A 21,109-nucleotide genomic window follows, 5' to 3' on the forward strand; every position below is an offset into this window, starting at 1 on the left:
ATCCCCAATAAAACAGGTGTTGACATTTTATGTTTTATGTTTTGGGTTATGGCTTAAATAACTTTTGAAAAAAATTACACATCTTAGGGTTTCATTTTAGGCAAAATGAAGATAATAAACTTTAGGAAAGTTAAGGAGTTTAAGATTGCTGTTATTATGAAAATGTGTAGTTTTAGCTGAAACGTAGGGGATTGTTAAACTGAGCCAGCTTAGGTTGGTATGGGATCTCTGAAACTTGTGTGGATCAGGTCAGGTATGTGTGCGTGATGATCCAGCGCAGCAGAGCATGATACAAGTGAAGAAAATGTGGAAGCAGGGAATAAAATCAAGTTGGCAGAAGTCAGCTTTTGTAATTAGTGAGATCTGGAAGAATGACCATGTTTCTCCAGCATACTGGGCATTTTAGTCCTTCCACAGTTACCTAATGCCAGATGGGTAGTGTATTAGGGCTTGTCCACACTGACATGAGCTAGAGCCACATCATCTCTTAACAGCCTTCCCTCCCTGCCCCCTCTTTTAACAAAAGGGCCAAGGATTATTCTGGTTAAGGAGAGCTCCTGGAGCTCTGTGGTTGCCTCACATAACTTGTGAAGAATTTGCTGAGAGCTGCTACTGACTGTGTGACTCCTCTGAAGGATTGACTTAGGTTATTTAGCTTTTGAGCTATATATTCTTAGTGCCAGCAGATACTGGCTGGCAGCATTAGTCTCCAGTACCCTCAAAATTATTATGCCCATTGGTACATGTGGGACCTTTACATTTTTTCTTGTAGCTGTCTTCATTTTTTGTTCTTACTGGTTGTTGGCTTCAGGTTGAAGCTTACTGGATGTTTGTGTTATTGCTTTGCCACTACATTTTTGTGCTTTATCATTTGATTCTCCTGCAAAACAGCCTAAAACAAAAATGTCCAGTAGCATTTCATTAGGGCCCAGCAGAATGGAAAGAAATAGCTGGTTAGCCCAAAAGTGATCAGCCAGCCAGCATTAAGGTGTCTCCTGAGTTCTCAAATGGGTTTTAATATAGGTGGGTGTGGGCTTGGAAGAGCCATAGTTTCTTATATGTGTTTCCAGAATTGTTATGGGATGCATTTTCCAATGATGTGTGTTTGCCTTATGTGCCCTGAGACACAGGTGAGGAATGGAAAGTACAGGAGGGTCCCTTCTCTGGTGAACTGAATGCATCCTCCTGTCCTGGGATATGCAGAGCTGCAGTTCTAGTTCATCCAAACATGCACAAAAGGGGAATCCCTTGCTAGTGAGAGTGGATTTTTTAAAAAATAGGTACTTGTTTAAAATATTTGGAAGGTTCATCTGGACTGGTGAGGTCACTCTCTGAAAACTTCAAAGTAGAAGGCAAAAGCCAGGGGGGCTTCCCTGAATTAAAATGTTCCACCAGCCAGTAAATGGTGCAAGCAATTGTGGTTCTTCCTTGGCCACCAGTCACCACCCTCACAGTCAGGGAGAGTCAGGTGCATGTAGCATAAGGAGCCTGGAATTATTTCTGTTCACTTCTCATGTAGTGGTTGTTTAGACAAATTTCAGTCAGGGGTGTGACGAACACCCTTCATTTTTTAGTACCACTTCACTTCAGAATTAGAGCTCTTTGTTTATCCCCTTGCTGTTAGATAGTATGTGTCATATGTAGTTGTGTTCTTATTTATTTTTTTTACTTCCTTTAGAATGCAGAACAAAGCCAGTCACAAATTCCAAAGGAAACGGTAAGAGCTTTGTCTTTTCCATACTGGAAGACTCCCAAATGTTTTTAAATTGATATGGCACTTCTCCATCAAAGTTGTACAGATCCTTCTTTCACCTTATATGCTGTAGATGACTCTCTGTAGCTTTACATTTTAAATGCATTTTTAATGTAATTTCAAATACTGTTTGAAAATTATACACAATTCTCTTACTGCATATGTTCAAGTGCTATTTGAAATTACATCTCTTCTATACAGCCAAAGGCTGAAAGTTAAATGATAAGAGTAGACTTTAGCTTGGGTTACATATTGAAGCTAATTGTTTAAATCATGGTTATATGACAGAAATCTGAGATACAAACACAAAAATTATTCAACTAGGCTTTAAGTCTTAATTGTATCCTCATAGCAAACCATTATTAGCTATTTTTAAGAAACTATATGGAAGTAATATTAAGTGTAACCTTCTGAGGGCTGCACCAGGTCTGTGTGTGGTATTCCAATGAGGCTCTAGATTGAGGTTGTGTAATGTTTAAATTTTCCCATTTTAGTCAAGGGAAAATGATCAGTCCAATATACAGTATACTAATACATCTAACAAATTTGTCTGAAATAAATGGTGTATTTTATGAAATACCTACAGAGAATATAACAATAATATATTACCTTAAAGATATACTGGATCTTAGTTCAAAACATGCTTCAAAAAACTCCATTCAGTTAGGTACCTATTTTAAAATTAAATAATAAATTAAGTTCTAGAGAAATTGAGAAGATTCCTGTTGGGACTTGAAATGAGTTAGGCTGCTGCAAAACAAAAAGAGCTTGTCTAGATAATTCAGAATGTCTTACCAGCAAGGGCAAGATGGTGTCTGGAATAAAAAGAAAGTCAGGACTAGGTAAAGATATGTAAGAGCCAACTCAGTGAGGTAATCAAGGGTATGTTGGTTGGTACTATTAATTTTTCAGGCCAATGGAATGTAACTGTAAAAATGGGAATTTGAGTTAAATGTTGGCAATATTCACTTCTATCCTTCTGGCTTTTAATGTCCTTCTCTCTGAAAATCATCTGCTTAAGGGCTCTCCAAAACTGTGGGTGTATCACTGTTTCAGACATGCCTTGCTGTATCTCTTTACTGCATCTCATTAGAGGATGTGTTTTTTTCTTGATAGTTTCTTACCACGTACTGCTGATACGTAAGGAGAGCAAAGATCAAAGCCCAGGATAGTATTTCTATCTGTAATTGAATACCATAATTTGTGAGTGCAGCCTTATAAAAGTATCCTGGTTTTAGGAGTTGAAATTCCACCTCAAAAGCTCATTAAGATAAAGCAGATTGCCTACAAGGTGTTTATAGAAATCAGTTGCTCATCTGTTGCAAAGTTAATGTTTTGTAGCAAATTCCATGGTGAAACCCCTTCTCTGGCATTCTTGGAACCAACACTAGATCTAAGGAAAGAGCAAAATAAAATAGGTATCTTCCATTTGTTCTCTTTAGATGTGGGGTAAAAAATGCTCGTTAATCAGGAGATTATACAGGAGGCACAGGGAGTGTATGAGTAGCTAGGGATTTCTGAGAAAAACAGCTAGAAAGCTCTAGCAAGCCTTGAAAATATGGAAGTGAATTGGAAAACATATGAAGACTGTAACATATGGTTACTGAGGGAATGAGCTAGAAACCTGATCAATACGAAAAAATTTGCCTAATGTCTTGGGGTTTTCATTCTTTATGCATTGGGATTTTTTGTTATTTATTTAAAGGCTCAGAACAATTCTGATACTAGGAAGACCAGGTCTCTTTATATTTACCTACTCCAGTAGGTGAATAAAAAAAGGTACTAATTGGGCAAGGTTTTGGTGGGTATTTGTAATGCACCGTGCTTTTGCACTTATGTCCCTTATTCCAATCTACTTAGCTTTGGATAAGTGTGATACTTCAATTTTACAGACCTAGTTTTCCTAAGCTGCACTTTAATAATACAGTCACACATTCTTTATAATTATTTTTGAAAGTATTTCTCTTTGCTTTCCTTTATTCTCCTTGGTTCTGCTTCAATACCTATTTATTTCTCCTCTGTCTACTTTTCAGGTCTTTGAGATTTCTAATCTCGCAATTTCTATTTCTGTGCCTGCTCTGATCTTTGTGCTATTAGCAGTGAGGTTTTAGTCTCCAAGTGTCAAGGACTTGATAGTCAAAAGCAAAGCAAAAAAACCAAAACCAACAAAAGAGCATGATGAAGGCAGTGAAGCTACAGAAATGAGAGAGGTGGAACGCAAGTCTGTTTTTCATTTAAAGGCAAAATGGTTGTGGGGTTTCTTTTTGTTGTTGTTGTTATGTCTTTGTGGAGAAATAGAAGGAAAATGCAGCTTTGAAATTTTAAAAAAAGATATGAAAAAACACTCCCTTGAAAGTAGAAGGCCTGAAATAAAATAGCAAAATATCAAGCCTAACTTATCATTTTTTACTCAGGGGTTACCTTCATGTAACTGTTACTTTGAAATGGTTTGCATTAATATTGTGGCACTTGGATGCAGTAGTTAGTCTTCAGAGAGGTAATAAAAGAAAATCTTGAAGGTAATGTTTTTCCTAATTTGTGGCCTGAAATCCTTGACAGTGTTATTCCTTACAACCCATATAAGAAAGCATATGAATTCAGTTTTTTTATGCTCCATCACAGAATACTGATTCTCAATCTTAAACTTCCATATAAGAAGATTTTGTAATTTGAGAGGCTCACACAATTTAAGCTCTGCTCTCCAGTTTTACATAAGAAATGCAAATTGTTGATGCAGCTTCAGTCTCCATTCAGTAACTGTGCCCTGGTGAAAACAGGACTGATGTTTTCACCTTCTGCTTTGCTTATGAACAGAGCCATTGCTCTGCTTCTTTGTGAAACGAGGAATCTCCTGTATCTTGGTTGAAAGGTTGTTTCACCCAGCCACAAGTTTGTGCCATTTGTATAGCTGATGGCAGCATAGAACACATGCACCTATTGCTAAACAGGGTGATTATTTGGAATGTAGGAGATGGCCTGTAATATGAAAAAACTAGTAATTTATCATTATTACATTTCTGTTTCTAAGCATAATTATCCTAATCCTGTTACAGTGCATTGAAATGAACTGTTAATTATGCCATGTAAAACATCTGCCAATTAATTTTTCCTCATACTCTTTGAAGGTTGATAGTGTTGCAGTAATATTTTGCTTTTACAATTGTCATTCACTGTTAGTTTTCTGAATTCAGAACCAGCAAGTTAACTTTCATATAAGCATAATGCTAGAAAAATAATAATTCTCATATGAGTAAGTATTTTCTAAGGAGTGTTGTTTATTGATAAGAAGAGATTCGGAGTTAGAATTCAGAATATCATTTCATGATTGTTGCACTCAGAAGCATGGAAAAGCTTCAGTTTTCTGTTCTCATTTGTTTTTCTGTCAAATTGCTGTAAGTGAGCAGAATGTTATGAATTTGAGTGCAGGATTCATAACAGTGACATAACAAGAGTGGTTGGTGTGTTGGAACAATATATAAATGATTAGCAGCACTGATAGAAATGGCAAATGGGATTGCTTTTTATTTTCTTCTGAACTCAAACATTTGATAGTCCAGCTATTACCTAAATTTCATTTTGATCACTGCTTTTTCAGATCCAATTGCTGTTCTTGCCATATTCTTCTGTGTGTGATTCTGAGTAAATTAGCTAGCTGCCCTTTTTATGCAAGAATTCATTGCCTGTAGGAAAGGGGTGATGCTGGTCAGAGGCATTTTGTAAGAACTAATGAATAGTTACTTTTGTACGCTTTTTGCTCATAAGTTTTCATATTGTATGGGAGGCAATATTAGTAAATGCCTAGAAACACATGATTTGTATTGTTTATTAGATAGAAAATTATTGTGGAAAAATAGCACAATCAGTGTTGAGCTTTAAGAGGATGTATTCTAAGTGCATGTGTGTTTGTCTTTTGCTTAGAAGCTGTTTGCATTATTTCAAGATACCTAGTCACTGGGGATGCATCCAGAGATACTTTTTAAAAGCTGTAATAAATTCTCAACACTTCCTATTTAGCACCTATATAGACCTTCAGCTTGGTGATCCAAATGTCTGAACATTGAGCCAAAATCATAGATGGACTAGTGTCAGACTATACCCCCAGCAGTGCTGTTATCAATAGGTACAGAATGATTTTATTGAAGGACTGACTGATGATTAAGCTGTTATTTCCTCCATGGTACTTAGGAATGCTGCAGATATATTTTTGTACCTTTTTATCTTCTAATGGTGGGAGGCATAAGGGTGATTACAATGTTTTAAAAGCATTTTTACTGCAATTTTGAGTGGTTTCAGCTAATAATTTTCATCAAGTTTTAGATCACTGGCCATATGAAAGAAATAGGTAGTAAATGTGTGATTTCTGCCGGGTACTGTTGTGGTTTCAATCTTTTACCATAGGAGATACTCCAGTATTAAATGCATGTTCTGGCACATTTATGACTCGAGATAAGACATTAATTCCTACTGAATAATTAATATAACAGTTAAGTGGCTGTGATCATGAATGCTTTTTGACCAGTCTGAATTTCCTGGAACATTCAGTGATAAGGAACATAAACTTCTGCATAATGCAGTACTTAGAACTGACCCTCAGGCTCAGTTTTGACTGTTAGCAGCTGGTGATTTACCTGGGATGTGGTGTGGCACATTGAAACTGGCTTTGTGCAGCACCATAGGGAGCTGTGGCTGCCTTTGGAGCACTGGCATTGAAGACACTTGCTGAAAAATTCCCAGTTTCATGGGAGACAACATACATGTCCCTGCACCGTGCTAGGGTTGTCTTAGTGCCACCATTGCAGTGTCATCCTGAAGCCACACCTGTGTGTACAAACTTGTTTATTTGGAGTAAACCTTGTTTTACTGCATCATTGCCTTTAGACTCTTGGTGTTGATTCTCCCTTGATATTAAATGCAGGGAAAATAGTGAGGTGAAATGGTTTGCAATGGTTGCCTGAAAGTTTGCAGCAGAAATAGGAGTGACACACAGATCCCTTTGAGGTTCTCCATACTGGCATTACTTCATGAGGAATGTGTTTCCTGCCATGGATTTATACATAGGCATTATTTCTTTTTCAACTTGTTTTTCCTGTCTGTCTTTTCCAGACTTTATCTCTTTCTTTAGTCTTTCAGGTCTTCTAAATCCTATAGGCCAGTGAGAGGATTTTTAGGGAGCTCTGTCATTAGTGTGTTGGGCATTGAAGTTTTTCTTGAAGAAAGGATAGTGCAGAGAGCTGTAGCTTTACAGGCTTCTTTGGCAGAACAGACACCTACTGTGTACCTAATCCCTTGGTTTTCACTTCTCTAGGATAAGCAAAGTGTAAAGAAACAGAGTTAGCATTACAATCACGTGTTTTTGTTTCAGGACATACAGCAGGGACATGAAGTTTGAATAGGGCAGCAGTTTTGAACAGAGTATGTTGGCCTGAATAAAGGACAGTGATTATGGTACCTGCAACAGACTGGTCCTTGTGAGAAGTTCTGAGATTAAGAACCAACAGAATTTAATTTTAATGGTGTGATCAATTTTTGAAATGTAGAATCTTGTTTGATTAAACCAGTTTCTATGACAGCCCAGATCAGATGTTGGCATTAGGGAGAGTAATGTAAGTAAAGTCAAGCAATGAACTTATTATAAGGAGAAGTAACAAACATGTGGATGTACTTAAACATGGGCTTTTGCAGAGCTTTGATTTCCATTTTAAATGAAAATCACATGCTTGAATTTTTATGCTTTGGAAAAGCATTTAATTTTTTTCTAAATCATATCTTAATCCATCCAAACCTTTAAACTGAAGTTATTTTTGCATGTGGAACATCTTTTTTGATATTAAACTAAATCCTTAAAATGGACATAACAGGAAATGCAGTGGGGCTGTTTTACAGTACTTTCATGAGCTAGCATTTTTTGCCTATAAATACTTACCAAAGTTAATCCACGTCTAATACACAAAAAACTCTTCCTTGATGGGATTAAGATTAAAGCAGAGCACATTTCCCATAAAATCTCAGAATTCAGATCTAGTTTTTGATATTTAGCAGCTGCTGTTTGATTTGAATGAATGCAATCATTGCCAGATGTGACATATTAACTTTGCTAATATGAATAATGAGTCTCTGTATATGAGCAAATAAGATTCATTAGTGTTTATTTAACATATGACAGATATTAAAATTCTTAAGTCTAGGAAGATATAGAAAAAGAAAGCAAGCATAAGAATTCTGGTTGTTTAGTTGGCTCAAGCCCTGTATAATTTTCTAACCAGGTAAGTAGACACTTTAGGTCCTCAAAACCTATAATGCAACACAACCGTTTGATAAAAAAAAAAAAAAACCAAAAAAAAAGATAAATGGCCTTATATTTCAGGAGAAAACTGGGTTGGAATGTGCATGCCACTACTGGATTATTAGGCAGGATTTTCTCTGCTTATGGAATTGCTCTAGTTATATTTTTCTTTAATGCCACCCCATGGTGGGATGCACCAGCTCTCAGTTACTCCTCCCAAGGAGGTCCCTCTACTGTTGTTGGGGAGGTGTGTTTCAGGCCACCTGCATTGCTCTGTTTTCAGTACCTCCAGCAGTAATACATTACATTTTTATAAGTACTAAACGTCCCCCCCCCACAAAACTGTTGTTGACCAAAGAAGCTGTTTTGCATTTGTGTATGTGATGGCATAAGATGAGAGTGAGTCATCATTTTTTGTGTGCCTCAGTTTAGAGGGTGGCCTGATAAGACAGTAGTGTCACCCAGTTGATGGGCAAAACAGTTTGAGTCACCTCTGATGTTAAGAATGTCTTTGCACAACAGCTAAGTGAAATCTCCTCTCTTGCATATATCCTGCTGCATTCTATTTTGTTACAATAATACAGAGACAAGTTTTATTGGTTTCCCAAACTATAGGGCTTATGATTCCTTAGTATTTTGGCTATCTTATCAGAAATAATTAAATAATAGATGCTGTATTAAAATCTCCTAAAGACTAAAAATATCTTGGAAAAAGCTGTTATGTTAGGTCAGAATTCCCCGTTATTGGAACCCAATGACTAAACTTGGGATTTTGAAATTCCCAGTAGTTTTACAACCTACACTTCCTAGAGAGCTCTCACATCCACCAAACTCATCTTTTGAGAACTTCAGGTTTTCCATCTGGGTAAATTGTAAAGAGAGAAGACACGTTTGTGAGACAAAAGGTTGATAGATGAACAAAATAGTATTTAAACAGTTGCTAACAGGACTGTAATGTTAGAAGGCTGCACAAACAGAACTTGAGACAGGTAAATTGAATAGTGAATGGGGTCACTCAAGTTGTTAGGTAGTGTTTGTGCTATAGTTAATTAATCATATGAATGTCATTGTTGTGGTGTATATATATACACTTATAAGGGTGTGTGGTATGTGTGCATGCATATATGTGTGCATTCAAGAGCTTTGTGAAAGTTTTCATGCACATGTGTTTATATATATATATAACTGCAGATGCAGAGCTTTACTGATGGCTCTGTGAAAGGGAGCAGGAGCACATTTCTGTACACATAGTCACAAAGTAATGTGCAGACAAGTTTCAGTGACTGAATAACTGCTGAGAAGGCAGCAGGTCTAAGCTTGCAAGAGAATGAACTTCACTGGAGAGAATGCTGCCAGACTTGCAGCAGCAGCGAGTCACTTAGGAAACCTGTCCTGGCTTGACTGAAAATTGCTTCCCCCGTTAGGTGGGAGGAAGGTTTTCTTTGCAGTTCAGTTTCTGTTTTCACTCATCTCATGCTGCTTACTCACCAGCTGAACCCTGATGAGGTCCTGCAGAGGGAGGAAGTCCCAAACAATAGTGTGTAAAACATGAACCCCCAGCTGCTTGAGAGAGGCGATTGTCCCACTCTGCTCCTCACTGGTCTGGCCTCACCTTGGAAATTGTGTGAAGTTTTGGGCACTACAGGATAAGAAAGTTCTGAAGCTATTAGAGAGTGTCCAAAGGAGAGCAATGAGGATGGTGCAGGGCCTTGAGGGGAAGCTGTGTGAGGAGCAGCTGACATCACTTGGTCTGTTCAGCCTGGGGGAGACCTCATTGTGATCTTCAACATCCTCCTGAGGGGAAGAGGAGGGGCAGGTACTGATCTCTTCTCTCTAGTGATCTGTGACAGGACCTTAGGGAATGGCCTTTAGTTGTGTCTGGGGAGGTTTAGGCTGGGTATTAGGAAAAGGTCTTTCACCCAGAGGGTGGTTGGGCACTGGAACAGCTCCCCAGGGCAGTGGGCACAGCACCAGCCTGACAGAGTTCCAGAAGCATTTGGACAATGCTCTCAGGCACAGGATGTGACTCTTGGGGTGTCCTGTACAGGCCCAGGACTTTGACTCAACAATCTTTCAGGGTCCCTTCCAACTCAACATATTCTGTAATTCTGTGATAAAAGGATCAAGAGGACTAGAGGCTGTTACTAGTATGATGAGAAAAGTAATGGCACTCTAACTGTTGAAGTCTATGTTAATGTTGTTTATAAAATTAAATCTGATTTTATGATTCAGATCAGAACTTAGGTAGAGGATAATGTTATATGGAAGAGAAAAACAATTTCCCCCCCCCAGTTTATCTTACGGCTTGTTAAAATCTCTGTATACATCAAAACACTGCCGTAAGTTTGCTCTAGTCAGGAAGTTTATATTTAAATTTACAATATATTTATGTTGTATATAAAAAGTGAAAAACTTATCTCAAATGTCGTTTAGAATAAATTGATGCTAAATATGATTTTGAAGCCAAAAAAGTCACCTACATATTTTATCACCAATCAAATTTTTATTATAAATTACATACTTGAGCAGCTTCATTCATCCAACTGAAGTCATTTCAGATGACCTTTTCCTCAGCTGCCTCTGTCTGAACAGAATATTGTTCTGCTGTTAATTGTTTTGGACATAGTGTGTGAAAAATCTTAAGGGAGTTGAATTTTGTTGTTCAGGGTTCACAGTACATAATTTTGCTTGCATGTTTACTGCTGGCCTGTCAAAATATATGACGGAATAAATTTCTCCTACAGATCAACTAATCATGAAAATAGTGTTGAGGTGTTTGATTGACATAGTGAAGCTGTTAATTTAGAGAGTATCAAGATCAAATGGAAGCTACTGCAATTAAGAAGTGACTGTGTTCTCAGCAGAAAGTGTTTAATGCTGCATTTTAGATTTTTTGTGCATTTTTATGCTGTCTCATGGATGTATTAGGGAATTTCTGTGATTTGTTAGATTTAAATACTTAAAGTTCAACACAATTTCAGTGCAAATTTTACTCTTTTATAATAGCTGGTTTTATATTGATTGGGGAGAGTTGCTGTACATTTAATGTTTCTGTACTCTAAAGGGCTTTGGAGAACAAAGGATTCAGCCATTACAAGATTTTGCTGGGGCTTTTTTGTTTTGTTTTCATCTTTACAACTTTGATTCAAAATATTGTAGTAGCAGGCTAAAAATCTTCCTTCCCATTCTCTGTGACTGGCTTCTTTATGGCATGCCTAGAGTTTCTTTGTCACTATGTGGTACTGCTCCAAGGTTTGTATTATGACGTTATATTCAATATATCATACATAGTAAAACCTTCTTTGATACTGTGGTGTGGCACAAATGTTAAATTTGCTACTTTCATATCCATAGCTCTTGAAAGTTTATAGTTCAGTTTTTATTGAAAGCCACATTTTTAATGTTCTCCTTTTTTTTTTTTTTTCAACTTTACATTCAAGCATGCTGTTTCATACTGACAGGTGTCACACAGAGTCTGGAGGGCAAAAGGCTTCTTATGTCCCTAAAATTCCAGACACAGATATGGTGGAAAAGCAAGTGTGCTTAGGTGGGAAAAACTGTAGATATCCTACGAGGTCCCTAAAGAAATTTAATTTAGCCGTAGCCTGTTGTAGTGGTAATTTTCTTCATTGCGTGAGTTGAGCAATTTTCTCATGCTTTCTGTACTTCTGATCCAGTGCTGAGGCTGCTGTTTCTCATTTTTTCATGAGCATGATCTGCTCACTCATGTACAGGTTTTGGCCTCACATGTCAGCTGCACACTCAGGTGTCTGTAGCCTGATATTGCCTTATTTCCTTATTCAAGATTGCAGGAAACAAGCAAGCATAAGCCTCACAATAAAGCAGTGCTGAACTGATAATGCAGCTCTTTGGTCTCACTGAAGAGAGGTAGGGTAGAGTCCATTAGCCAAGTCTTTGGGGATGCTTGTGAGATGCTCACTCCAATTGACCCTTTGTCATATAGAAATGCACCTGACAGGCCTGGGAGACTGCTTTGCTGCCTGAAGTTTTGGTGGATTGTTTGAAGATTAGAAAATACTGGAGGAAGAGGGAAATTGATTCTAAATTTATTTTAACAGTAGTAAACAAAAATTCAGTAAGCATATCTGCTTTCTTGGATAAGCCACACATCCTACCTTGGCTTTATCTCTCTTTTGGCTTACAAGCTTTATTCCTACTAGTATTTATTAAGGAATATGAAAGTGATCAGTGTTACAGAAACTGTAAAATAACATGTATCTGTTTCAGATTGTTTTATTCTGCAGCCATCTGACAAAATGTGGTTTCAAATGTATGCTGCAGCTAGTGCTTCTGTGAGCCAAGCAGGAAAATTAGGGTGGTAATTTTCCCATAATTTGGGAAACATCTCGTAGGTAGAGTGTTTTTCACTGGTCACAATTCACCTTTCCATTCCTCACAGCTAGCATTGGTCATGCTGTTTTGTGTGGCCAAGAGATGTGTTTGAATAGTGGGATTCACAAGCAAGCCAGCCTAGCAATGGCATGTTGATAGGGGTATTTTAATTTTTTCATTGTTTTGGGGAGGTTGTTGGGTTTTTTGATGAACCATTGTGCTTAGTTAGAAGCAAAAGGAATCTAGTGCAAAGGGAAGGGCTGGTGAACACATGAAGGTTCACACTTTTAACAAATGGGAAAAGATAAAACTCCTGTTTTTCTTCCCTCAGCTGTCACGGCTCTCTCAGCAGTCTGACTGCCTTCCCATGTGACATTTTTGCACTGCATTTCTAGGTCAATGGTGACACAACTAGCATGCTTGTGCCCAAATTGATCATCTCAGTCTGCTGTACTCCACATGGCTTTCACATCTCTCTTTGCCATAGGCTGTGTTTGCATTTCCTCAAGTCTTAAGAAACAGGGACAGCTCAGCAGGCGCACGTTAACTTCTCATACGTGTTCTCACTCATATGAGTGAGCTTTGCAAATAGATCAGTGATGTGGGAAAAGTTGGTATGAAATCAGTGTCAGAAACAGAGGTGACATGTTGCTAAGAAAATTTGGCCAGATTAATTCTTCCAGAGAAGAACTGCTGATGCTGGACACTAGTGTGCACCTTCTGCTGTATGTTCTTTCTCCTTCATGTGGGTGAAAAAAGCCCCGGCACAGTCGGGTTCACAAGCAGAGAATCATGCCTTTAAGGGTGTGACTTTTTTTGTTCATTGATAAAGTTATCACCAAAAGTGGTTATAACCATTTTGTTAGATTTGAAAGAGGATCAGAATCAAGTGAACAGCATCTATTGTAAGAGATAGGGCTGGTGAACAGCCTGTCCCTCCCATTCCTCCCTTTGTCAGAAGTCTCTTGGACATGAGCACTGCTCCTCAGGGCATGGCCACTTTCATTCCTGGGTGTTGTGCTCATGCTGCTGCCCCCCATGAGTGTCACTGCTCTGTGGGGACACTGCCAGGTCTCTGGTCCCAGTCTGTTGCCGCCCTGCATTTGGCAGGAGGTGAAGGGTGAGGCCAGTCACCTGTGCTTGTGTGGCTTTTGGATGCATGGAAAGGTGTCACTGAGCAGCTCCTTGCTGGCAGCTGTGGCAGGCCTGTGACTGTAATTCAGGGTGCTTAAAACCTGGGATTTTCCCAGCCAGGCTAAAACTGGGTATTGAGGACAACAAAGATCCAGAGAGGTGGGTAAGAGGACAGAGGTGAAGAACAGAGCTGGGAAAAACAGGAAAACTGGCACTCAGAGCTGGATTTAGCCTGGCAACACCAGAGAGATGGGCTTTTGCAGATCTCAGCTCGTTTTATTTAAAATTATCTGTGTTTTTCCTAACACAAATAATTTTAAATAAAACAAGGGGAACAAGTAATTTTTGAATTTAATTTTCTTGCACTTAGTTTCTCCTTAAGACTGCAAAGCTCCATAGCTGATGATAGTCCTTTAAAAATTCTGTAGGTTTGCAAGTAGGAAAATATTTCTGATAAAGCTCTCTTTTGGCTAATGAAAGAGCAGCTTACATGTGAGTTAGTATTGATGGCAGATTCAGTAATGACATGTAATGCAATTACTTTACTAGAGAGAGAAGCACTTAGACACATATTTAAGATATTTCTGAACCTAGGCGTCAGCTGGAGGTGATTGAAAATACACTATTTCTGCAGATTTCTTCACATAATTACTGTGGAAAATATTGTGGCATTGTAGTAAAAAGCAGAGAGTTTTGAATGCTGATAGCTGTAGGGGGAAGAGAATTCCCAGAGAAATTCTGTTCTATAATCCCATGCTAATCTCCCCAACAGAAAGCAGAAGAAGAGGAGCTTGTCCTCACACCTGATGGCACCAGGGAATTCCTCACTTTTGAAGTTCCACTGAATGACTCTGGGTCAGCTGGGCTTGGCGTGAGTGTCAAAGGTAACCGGTCAAAAGAAAACCACGCTGATTTAGGAATCTTCGTCAAGTCCATCATTAACGGTGGAGCAGCATCCAAGGTAAGAGGGAATATCTGTGTCCTTTGGTCTTCCTAGGTTTTTCATAATAAGTTATTTTGAAAATATCCATAGATCAAAGAGGAGTGAGATCTCTAGTGTTCACCAATTATACCATCAGAGGTAACATTTAGATTTCTACTCACGTGTTTGCACGTCCCAGGATTTAAACAGCCCTAACAGATTCGGGAAGGAGCGAGCCATCTCTGGTACAGTTCCATTAGTATGCTGTTTGAGCAAACAGATTATGATAATAGCTTTCAGTGCAAATCTGTAATTGGAATAGACATTTCCTATAGTGGCTGCAATGGAAGCTATTATTGCAGTGTTCATTTCCCCATAAACCCTTCGGACTAAGTATAGTTGGTTGAATGTTTTTCTTTTGATTTGTGGTTTGTTTTTTTTTTTTTTTGTTCTCTCCAGTAGACAAAGCTTCCTTTGTGTGTGTTTCATGTAACTATCTATACTTTTTACTTTTCCAGGATGGCAGGCTTCGAGTGAATGATCAACTAATAGCAGTTAATGGAGAATCATTATTGGGCAAAACAAATCAAGATGCTATGGAAACCTTAAGGCGGTCCATGTCCACTGAGGGGAACAAACGAGGAATGATTCAGCTCATTGTGGCGAGGCGAATAAGTAAATGCAATGAGGTAATAAGCTTTTGATATTGGGATTGACAATTTTCACTTCTGAGGTATTTGTGTTTACAGGAGATGTCATGTTTCCTCTGGGAGTTGAAAAATAATATCTGAGAAGCTAAAGAAAGAAAGAACTACAGAATTATCTGAATTTCAGTGTTAGACATGCTAACGTTATTACTGATCAATAAAGTTTTTCTTTCGAGAATTTTTGTCAATGAAAAACAGGAAACACTGAATAAAACTATATTGATTTTGTAATTGGATCTCACTGTTTACGTGATTTTTTGTTCAGTGGAGTTTTTTATGGAGGTCTATTAGATCTTTCATTTATAGACTTTGTGTTAACTGACTTGTTTTTTTGTCACTTCCAGTTTTTTTTAAATAAGAGTAGAGCTCTTATGTTTCATTATTATATTTTATCTAAACAAAAGTTTCATGTATAGATTCTACAAAACTTTGTCTTGGCCTTAATTGTGGGGGAGGTTGAACTACTGAATTCAGGGTGAAGTGGTGATTCTTTTGATGATTTGCAACTTTGTCTTCTCTAGTGCAATAATAATGTGTTGATGTTTTGAAATATATTCATGATTTCTAATAGTTTATCTTCTATTTAATGTAAATAATGTAAATAATGCTATATACTAGGAATATATGGACATATAATGAGAAGGACTGATGTTGGGGGAGAACTGAATTAGACTCAGAACAAATTAAAGAAAGGATTGAGTTAAATAGGATACCGCTGAATGGCGTGTCAGAAAAGCATCTCTTTTTTAGAAATCTAAAAGTCATTTCTTTCATTCTTGCTAAAATAGTAAGGTCTTATCAGGAATGTTATTTCTTGATCATCATGCTTCAAAAATCATGTGCACAAATTGGTTTAGTATCACTGCTCCTGCCTAGGGGAAAAAAGAATGCTTTGCTTTTTAATGCATAAATCTAACCTTCAGAAAAAATCAGTCCATAGTTTATTATAAAATCATTTCTGAAAAAGTCACCAGTCTTTTTAAAAGTGTTAAGCTCCTCTTGACTAACTGCTTATACAAAGTTTTACTTGTACGCATGCATGTTTATATATGCACACTGCTAGAAAGCCAGCTTGGATTGCTGCAAACGTATCTTGCTGAAAACATGTCTTGCTTAGTGTTGAAGGGATTCTGAACTTTTTGGATGTGGTGATGTCCTTATCTAGGCCTAATTCAGAGTGTCCTTTGGAGACTGTTCCTTATTTTTACCCAATTTCCAGTTTGTAGATGCTACTACATATTATTACATAAAAAGGGTGAAATATTTTACACTATTTCTGTGTTTAGGATTTTTTTTCTAAAAGGATGTAGAAGATGATTCCTTTTCTCCTACTGAAAGTCTTCTTGATTGAATTAATCCAGACAGTGTTTGTAAACACAAAGGAGGTAATCCAGCAGTGATGAAACAAAGACATTTCTCCTTGAATCCAGCACAATTTTTACTCGTTCAAGAGTAGCTTGGTCCCCTATATCTGCTTGACATTTAGTATGATTTATTTTGCAGAAATCAGGTGCCAAAAGCAGCACAGCTGACTGCAATATATGTGCTTCAAGATAAAAGAACTGATTGTGGAAACAGATTTAGATACACTGAAATGTACCTACACAACGGCAGGATAGGCCCTGTCTTTCTGGGCCTCCTTTACGGTTTTTTGTGCATTTTCCCAACTCTTTAAGAAGCTGGCAAGATCAGCTATAACGATTAGGAAAGCATTGATATGTCACTATTGCTGTAGTAATCATCTCTACAAAGTAATTTTTGTAAGTAATTTTTCCTAGGAATTATTGCTTTTATCACACTTATCCAAAGGAAATACCATGTCAATACTGTTTGCATATTTTAATATGATGAAAGGATGACTTGCATGGATATAAAGCTGTTTACCTGCTGAGCTAGCAGTATGCAAGAAGTCACTTTTCTGGAAGTCTTGCAATGCCCAGACTTCAATGAAATGAAAAGCAAAGAGAGGTTTTTTTCTTGGTATTTTGCAATTAAACCCTATATCCTCTTTCAAGAATGTGACCAATTTAAGCTTTAGATATTATTAAGCTGATGTGGCACAGATAAGCTGTGATAGTGTTATTTCTGAATGTTGCAGGAATGCCATATATGAGTACAGTTTTTAGTCAGCTCAGTCCCTCAGTGCTGGCTGTGGGGCCTGAAAACTGGCTGGAGACAGCATCACAGCAGTGGCTGGCCTTGTCTTGGCTATATTATGCTTAATTTAGCAACACAGATTGCTTAGACATGCTGGTATACAAATTTTCCCCTTGGAACATTCCAGTAACCACCAGGAAAGATTTTTAATATTAGAACACAAAAAGAAATGACATTGGAGTGGTGGCAAATTCAGGAGCTTGCAGATTAGAAGCAAAAGCGTAAAAAGGGCACACCCTTATCTTAATAGCTCCCACCTTTTCTCACCATAGAAGCACAGAATCATTTAGATTAAAGACTATTGACTCCAACCATTAACCCAGCACTGCCAAGTCCACCCCTAAACCATAATGCCAAGTGCCACATCTACCTACAGATGTTTTAAAGACCTGCAGAATGCAGCCACTTCCCTGGGCATCTTGTTCTAAAGCTTGACTCTGCTTTTCATGAAATATTTTACTTAATATCCAGTCTAAATCTTCCCTGGCACAACTGGTGACTGTTTCCACTTGTCCTATCACTTTTTACCTGGGAGAAAGCACCAACCCCCACCTGTCTAAATCCTCCTTTTAGGCAGTTGTAGAGAGCAAAGAGGTCTCTCCTTAGCCTTCTCTTTACTCCAGGCTAAATGCCCCCAGCTCCTCAGAAAGGGGGGTTTACTGGTTTAATTAAATATAAAAAGAAATGTTCAACTTTTGAGAAAGCATTTCCCAGTGTTTTCTATGCTCTTTTCCCTCTTTTTGTTTTTCAAAGGAGTCACCATAAGAAACCAGCAGAAAAAATATCCTGTTCAACTGATTTGTTTCCTTTGTTGATTCAGCGTCGTATGTGTCCACTTTGTAGACAAAAACATAGCTTTGTTTCTTGTTAGTCTGAACTACAGTTAAGTGGAACTGGTTTGGTGTTATTCCATTTTGTGTGTCACCAAGAAGAGTGTTCACTCTGCTCTGTTCCAGTGTCCTGTGAAGTCAGGTCTTGGCTGATTCTCTGCCACACCATGGAGCCACCCACAGGTGTCTCAAAAGGGAAATCTGTGCAAGGGGTGATAATGCCAATGCAGAAATAATTGTGCTGAACATCTGGATGATAAAAGCAGTTGCTCTCTGGATAATAAAAAAATACCACAACAAAATAACAGCAAAAAGAACAAAAAAACCCCAAGTCTTTTTTTCCCCTGCCATCAAGTCCAGCAATTGTTTTGCATTTGCAAAGTCAATCTGACTTCCTTTCAGATAGACTACACAGTCTGCTTCTTTCTTTGGTAAAACTGAGTTTGAATTGGATTTTTAAGGCAGTTAGTGGTATGAAACTGTTCTTTTGGTTTTAATGTTAATTTTCATAATCACCCCTCGCAATTGCTGAGGAGAGAGAATTAATTTTGCGGCATGATTCTGCAGATTGTTGTTTCTGCATGTTTCAATTTCAATTTATACTACGATTTTGGTGTACTTTTTGTGTTTTGTTCGCTGTCTAGAAGCGAGTGACAGAACCTCTGTTGTCCTGGGTTGAGAGAGGCAGAACAGTTGCTTCTGATCTGCTGCAGAGGCACTGTCTTTGTCAGAGAGTTTTCTTTGGCTTCTTGAACATGAAACTGTTTCAAAACTTGAAGTGACCCCGGATACTCCTTTCCCATGCCATCATTATTCTCAAACAGCTTCACAAGTTTTCATGTTGTAAACTAAGCCTTCAGAGCAATTGTAGCAACAATGTAAATGTACATAAATACCGTAAGAGTATTATCTTGACTTCAGACAGGCAGGGAAGAGATAATTTATATCATCAGCCCTTCTATAACTGTAGTCAAAAGAGACCACAAACTTCCCAGAAGGTTAAAAGAGATTTTGTGCTGCTGTGGTTTTGCTGAAGATTTGCCTGTAGGAAGAATTTTCATTGACTCACCAGAAGATAGTGTGTAATCCATCCAGGTTTTCAAGTGAATTGTCTTGTAGTAAATATTGATATAAGCACAGAGTGTTAGTTATGAATGAGCTCTAAGGCAAAGCTGTGCATCTGAGTTTTTCTCCTGTTTGCATTATGTCTATACAGAGTACAGCAATGTGGAATTCTGCAAGCTGCACTACTACAAACCTTGCAAAACTGTGTTTAATAACACAGTTACCCCACTCCAGATAAAAACACACACTGAATATTTGATGGACACTGTTATATTAGTCTAACAAAAACATTTAATTTGGGATTTGGCTATATCTAGGGTTCCCTTGCCCCCCATTTAAAAAAAGTTAAACATTCTGTTACATTCTGTGTTTTCAGCTTCCAGCCTTGCTTGTGAACTCATCAAGTTTCCTACATAAGCATGGAGAGATTCTTTAAGACACATTTCCAAAGCTGTGAAAACAGTGGGGAAAAATGGAGAGAATAACAATAATATTGTCTTGATATTCATATATGGCCAGTTTTTAACACGTCATTTTTCAGAAGAGGCAGCCATCAGCTTTTTAGATCTTTAACTCAGGTTTGAAATTTTTTAAATTGCTCAGATTGAAGGCGAAACAGTGGAGTTCCTTGTGCTGTGTTCTGTTAATTAGTGATGCTGTTGTGATTAGCCTTTATGGGCAAACAGCTGGCGGCTGCATCGCCAGAACGTGCTCAGCACTCGGGCACAACTGCCAGGCACATCCCTGCAGCTGGTGTGTGCTCCATGTGCTGATTCAAGAAAATAAAGGTAATTGTTACTTTTGGAATCCTGTGCTTTTCAGTCCTGCAACCTGGACAGCTTAGAGACACAGATTGCTTGTCTGCACTCTGTTCATGTCACAGGCAGGCAGCACTTGTCTGCCATTAAGTGAGAGAGCATCACCATTTTCCTCAAAATGAGAAATTTCAAGGGTTTTTTCTTGTTTAGACCTCCCCCCCACCTTTTTTTTTGACAGAATGAATATTTTGCCAAACCTGCCTGAAATGAAGCTTTGCAAATGATTTGCAGATCCCCAGATTTCTTCATGCATGTCTGTTCATTTTTTTCTCCCTTTGAAAATGAGCAAACTGTGAAGCAGAGTCCTGATTCCAGTTCGTATAAGGACCTCATCATTCATGAAATAAATTGACTGATAGATCACTGAGAGTTTGCAAATGAGTAGTTTCATTATAAGAGAAACAAGCAAGCATCTTTTCTTTTCCAGTATGTGTGCAAGTATAAAATATTCAGCATCATTTTCCCCTGCGTGCATTGCCGAGTTAGCTACATTGAAATGTAAGTGACAGGTTTGTTTTTTCTTTCTCACTAGATTAGTCTTGTGATGACCTTTTGGAATTTAACTGTCAAAAAGTCTTTAGCATCTCCTCCAAACACAGTGATTTCCCTGTTCATTCCCATCTCCAACTCATTGATAAAGCTGTTTATCAATTTAAGCTATTCCCAGCTCTGATTCCTAGGGGAATCTACAACTCTTCTCCATCCTGAAGATCAATCTTTGTGTCCAATTCTTTAGCCAGTTTTCAACCCAGAAAATGAAAATTTAGTCCAGTCCTATGAAAACTTAGTTTCTTTAATGCCTTTGATATTGATGCTTTGATATAGGTTAATAGTATTTTAAAAGTATCTATGTTGGAAAATGAAGCTGTAGTATTTTGAACATCTTAACCACAGTATACACAGATAAGAAGGAAAAAGAAAGCCTGGAGAATAATTCTGTGTGACAGGAAGAGCTTCAGCATTCTGGATGCAGTGTCGTATATAGTAAATTTGTGTACCGACTTCTTTAACACCCATAACACTTGCATTCCTATATTTGGACAATTTATTTTCTGAAGGAAAAATGGAGTCTGATTCTTGTTTCATT

General features: G+C 37.9%; 1 protein-coding gene across 7 annotated transcripts in view; it reads left to right on the forward strand.

The window, feature by feature from the left end:
- The window catches only part of PARD3 (par-3 family cell polarity regulator), a 445,230-nt gene that overhangs the window by 254,973 nt on the left and 169,148 nt on the right, over nt 1–21,109 (forward strand). For 4 of the 7 annotated variants that reach the window (XM_066551580.1, XM_066551588.1, XM_066551605.1 and 1 more), the window contains 3 exons: nt 1,679–1,717; nt 14,296–14,484; nt 14,964–15,134. In XM_066551580.1, the coding sequence (XP_066407677.1) occupies nt 1,679–1,717; nt 14,296–14,484; nt 14,964–15,134 (399 nt within the window). The remainder of the gene's footprint in view (nt 1–1,678; nt 1,718–14,295; nt 14,485–14,963; nt 15,135–21,109) is intronic. The other 3 variants (XM_066551597.1, XM_066551625.1, XM_066551634.1) reach the window with 1 other exon arrangement.

Source organism: Molothrus aeneus, chromosome 1 (assembly GCF_037042795.1).
Source record: "Molothrus aeneus isolate 106 chromosome 1, BPBGC_Maene_1.0, whole genome shotgun sequence".
Lineage (NCBI taxonomy): Eukaryota > Metazoa > Chordata > Aves > Passeriformes > Icteridae > Molothrus > Molothrus aeneus.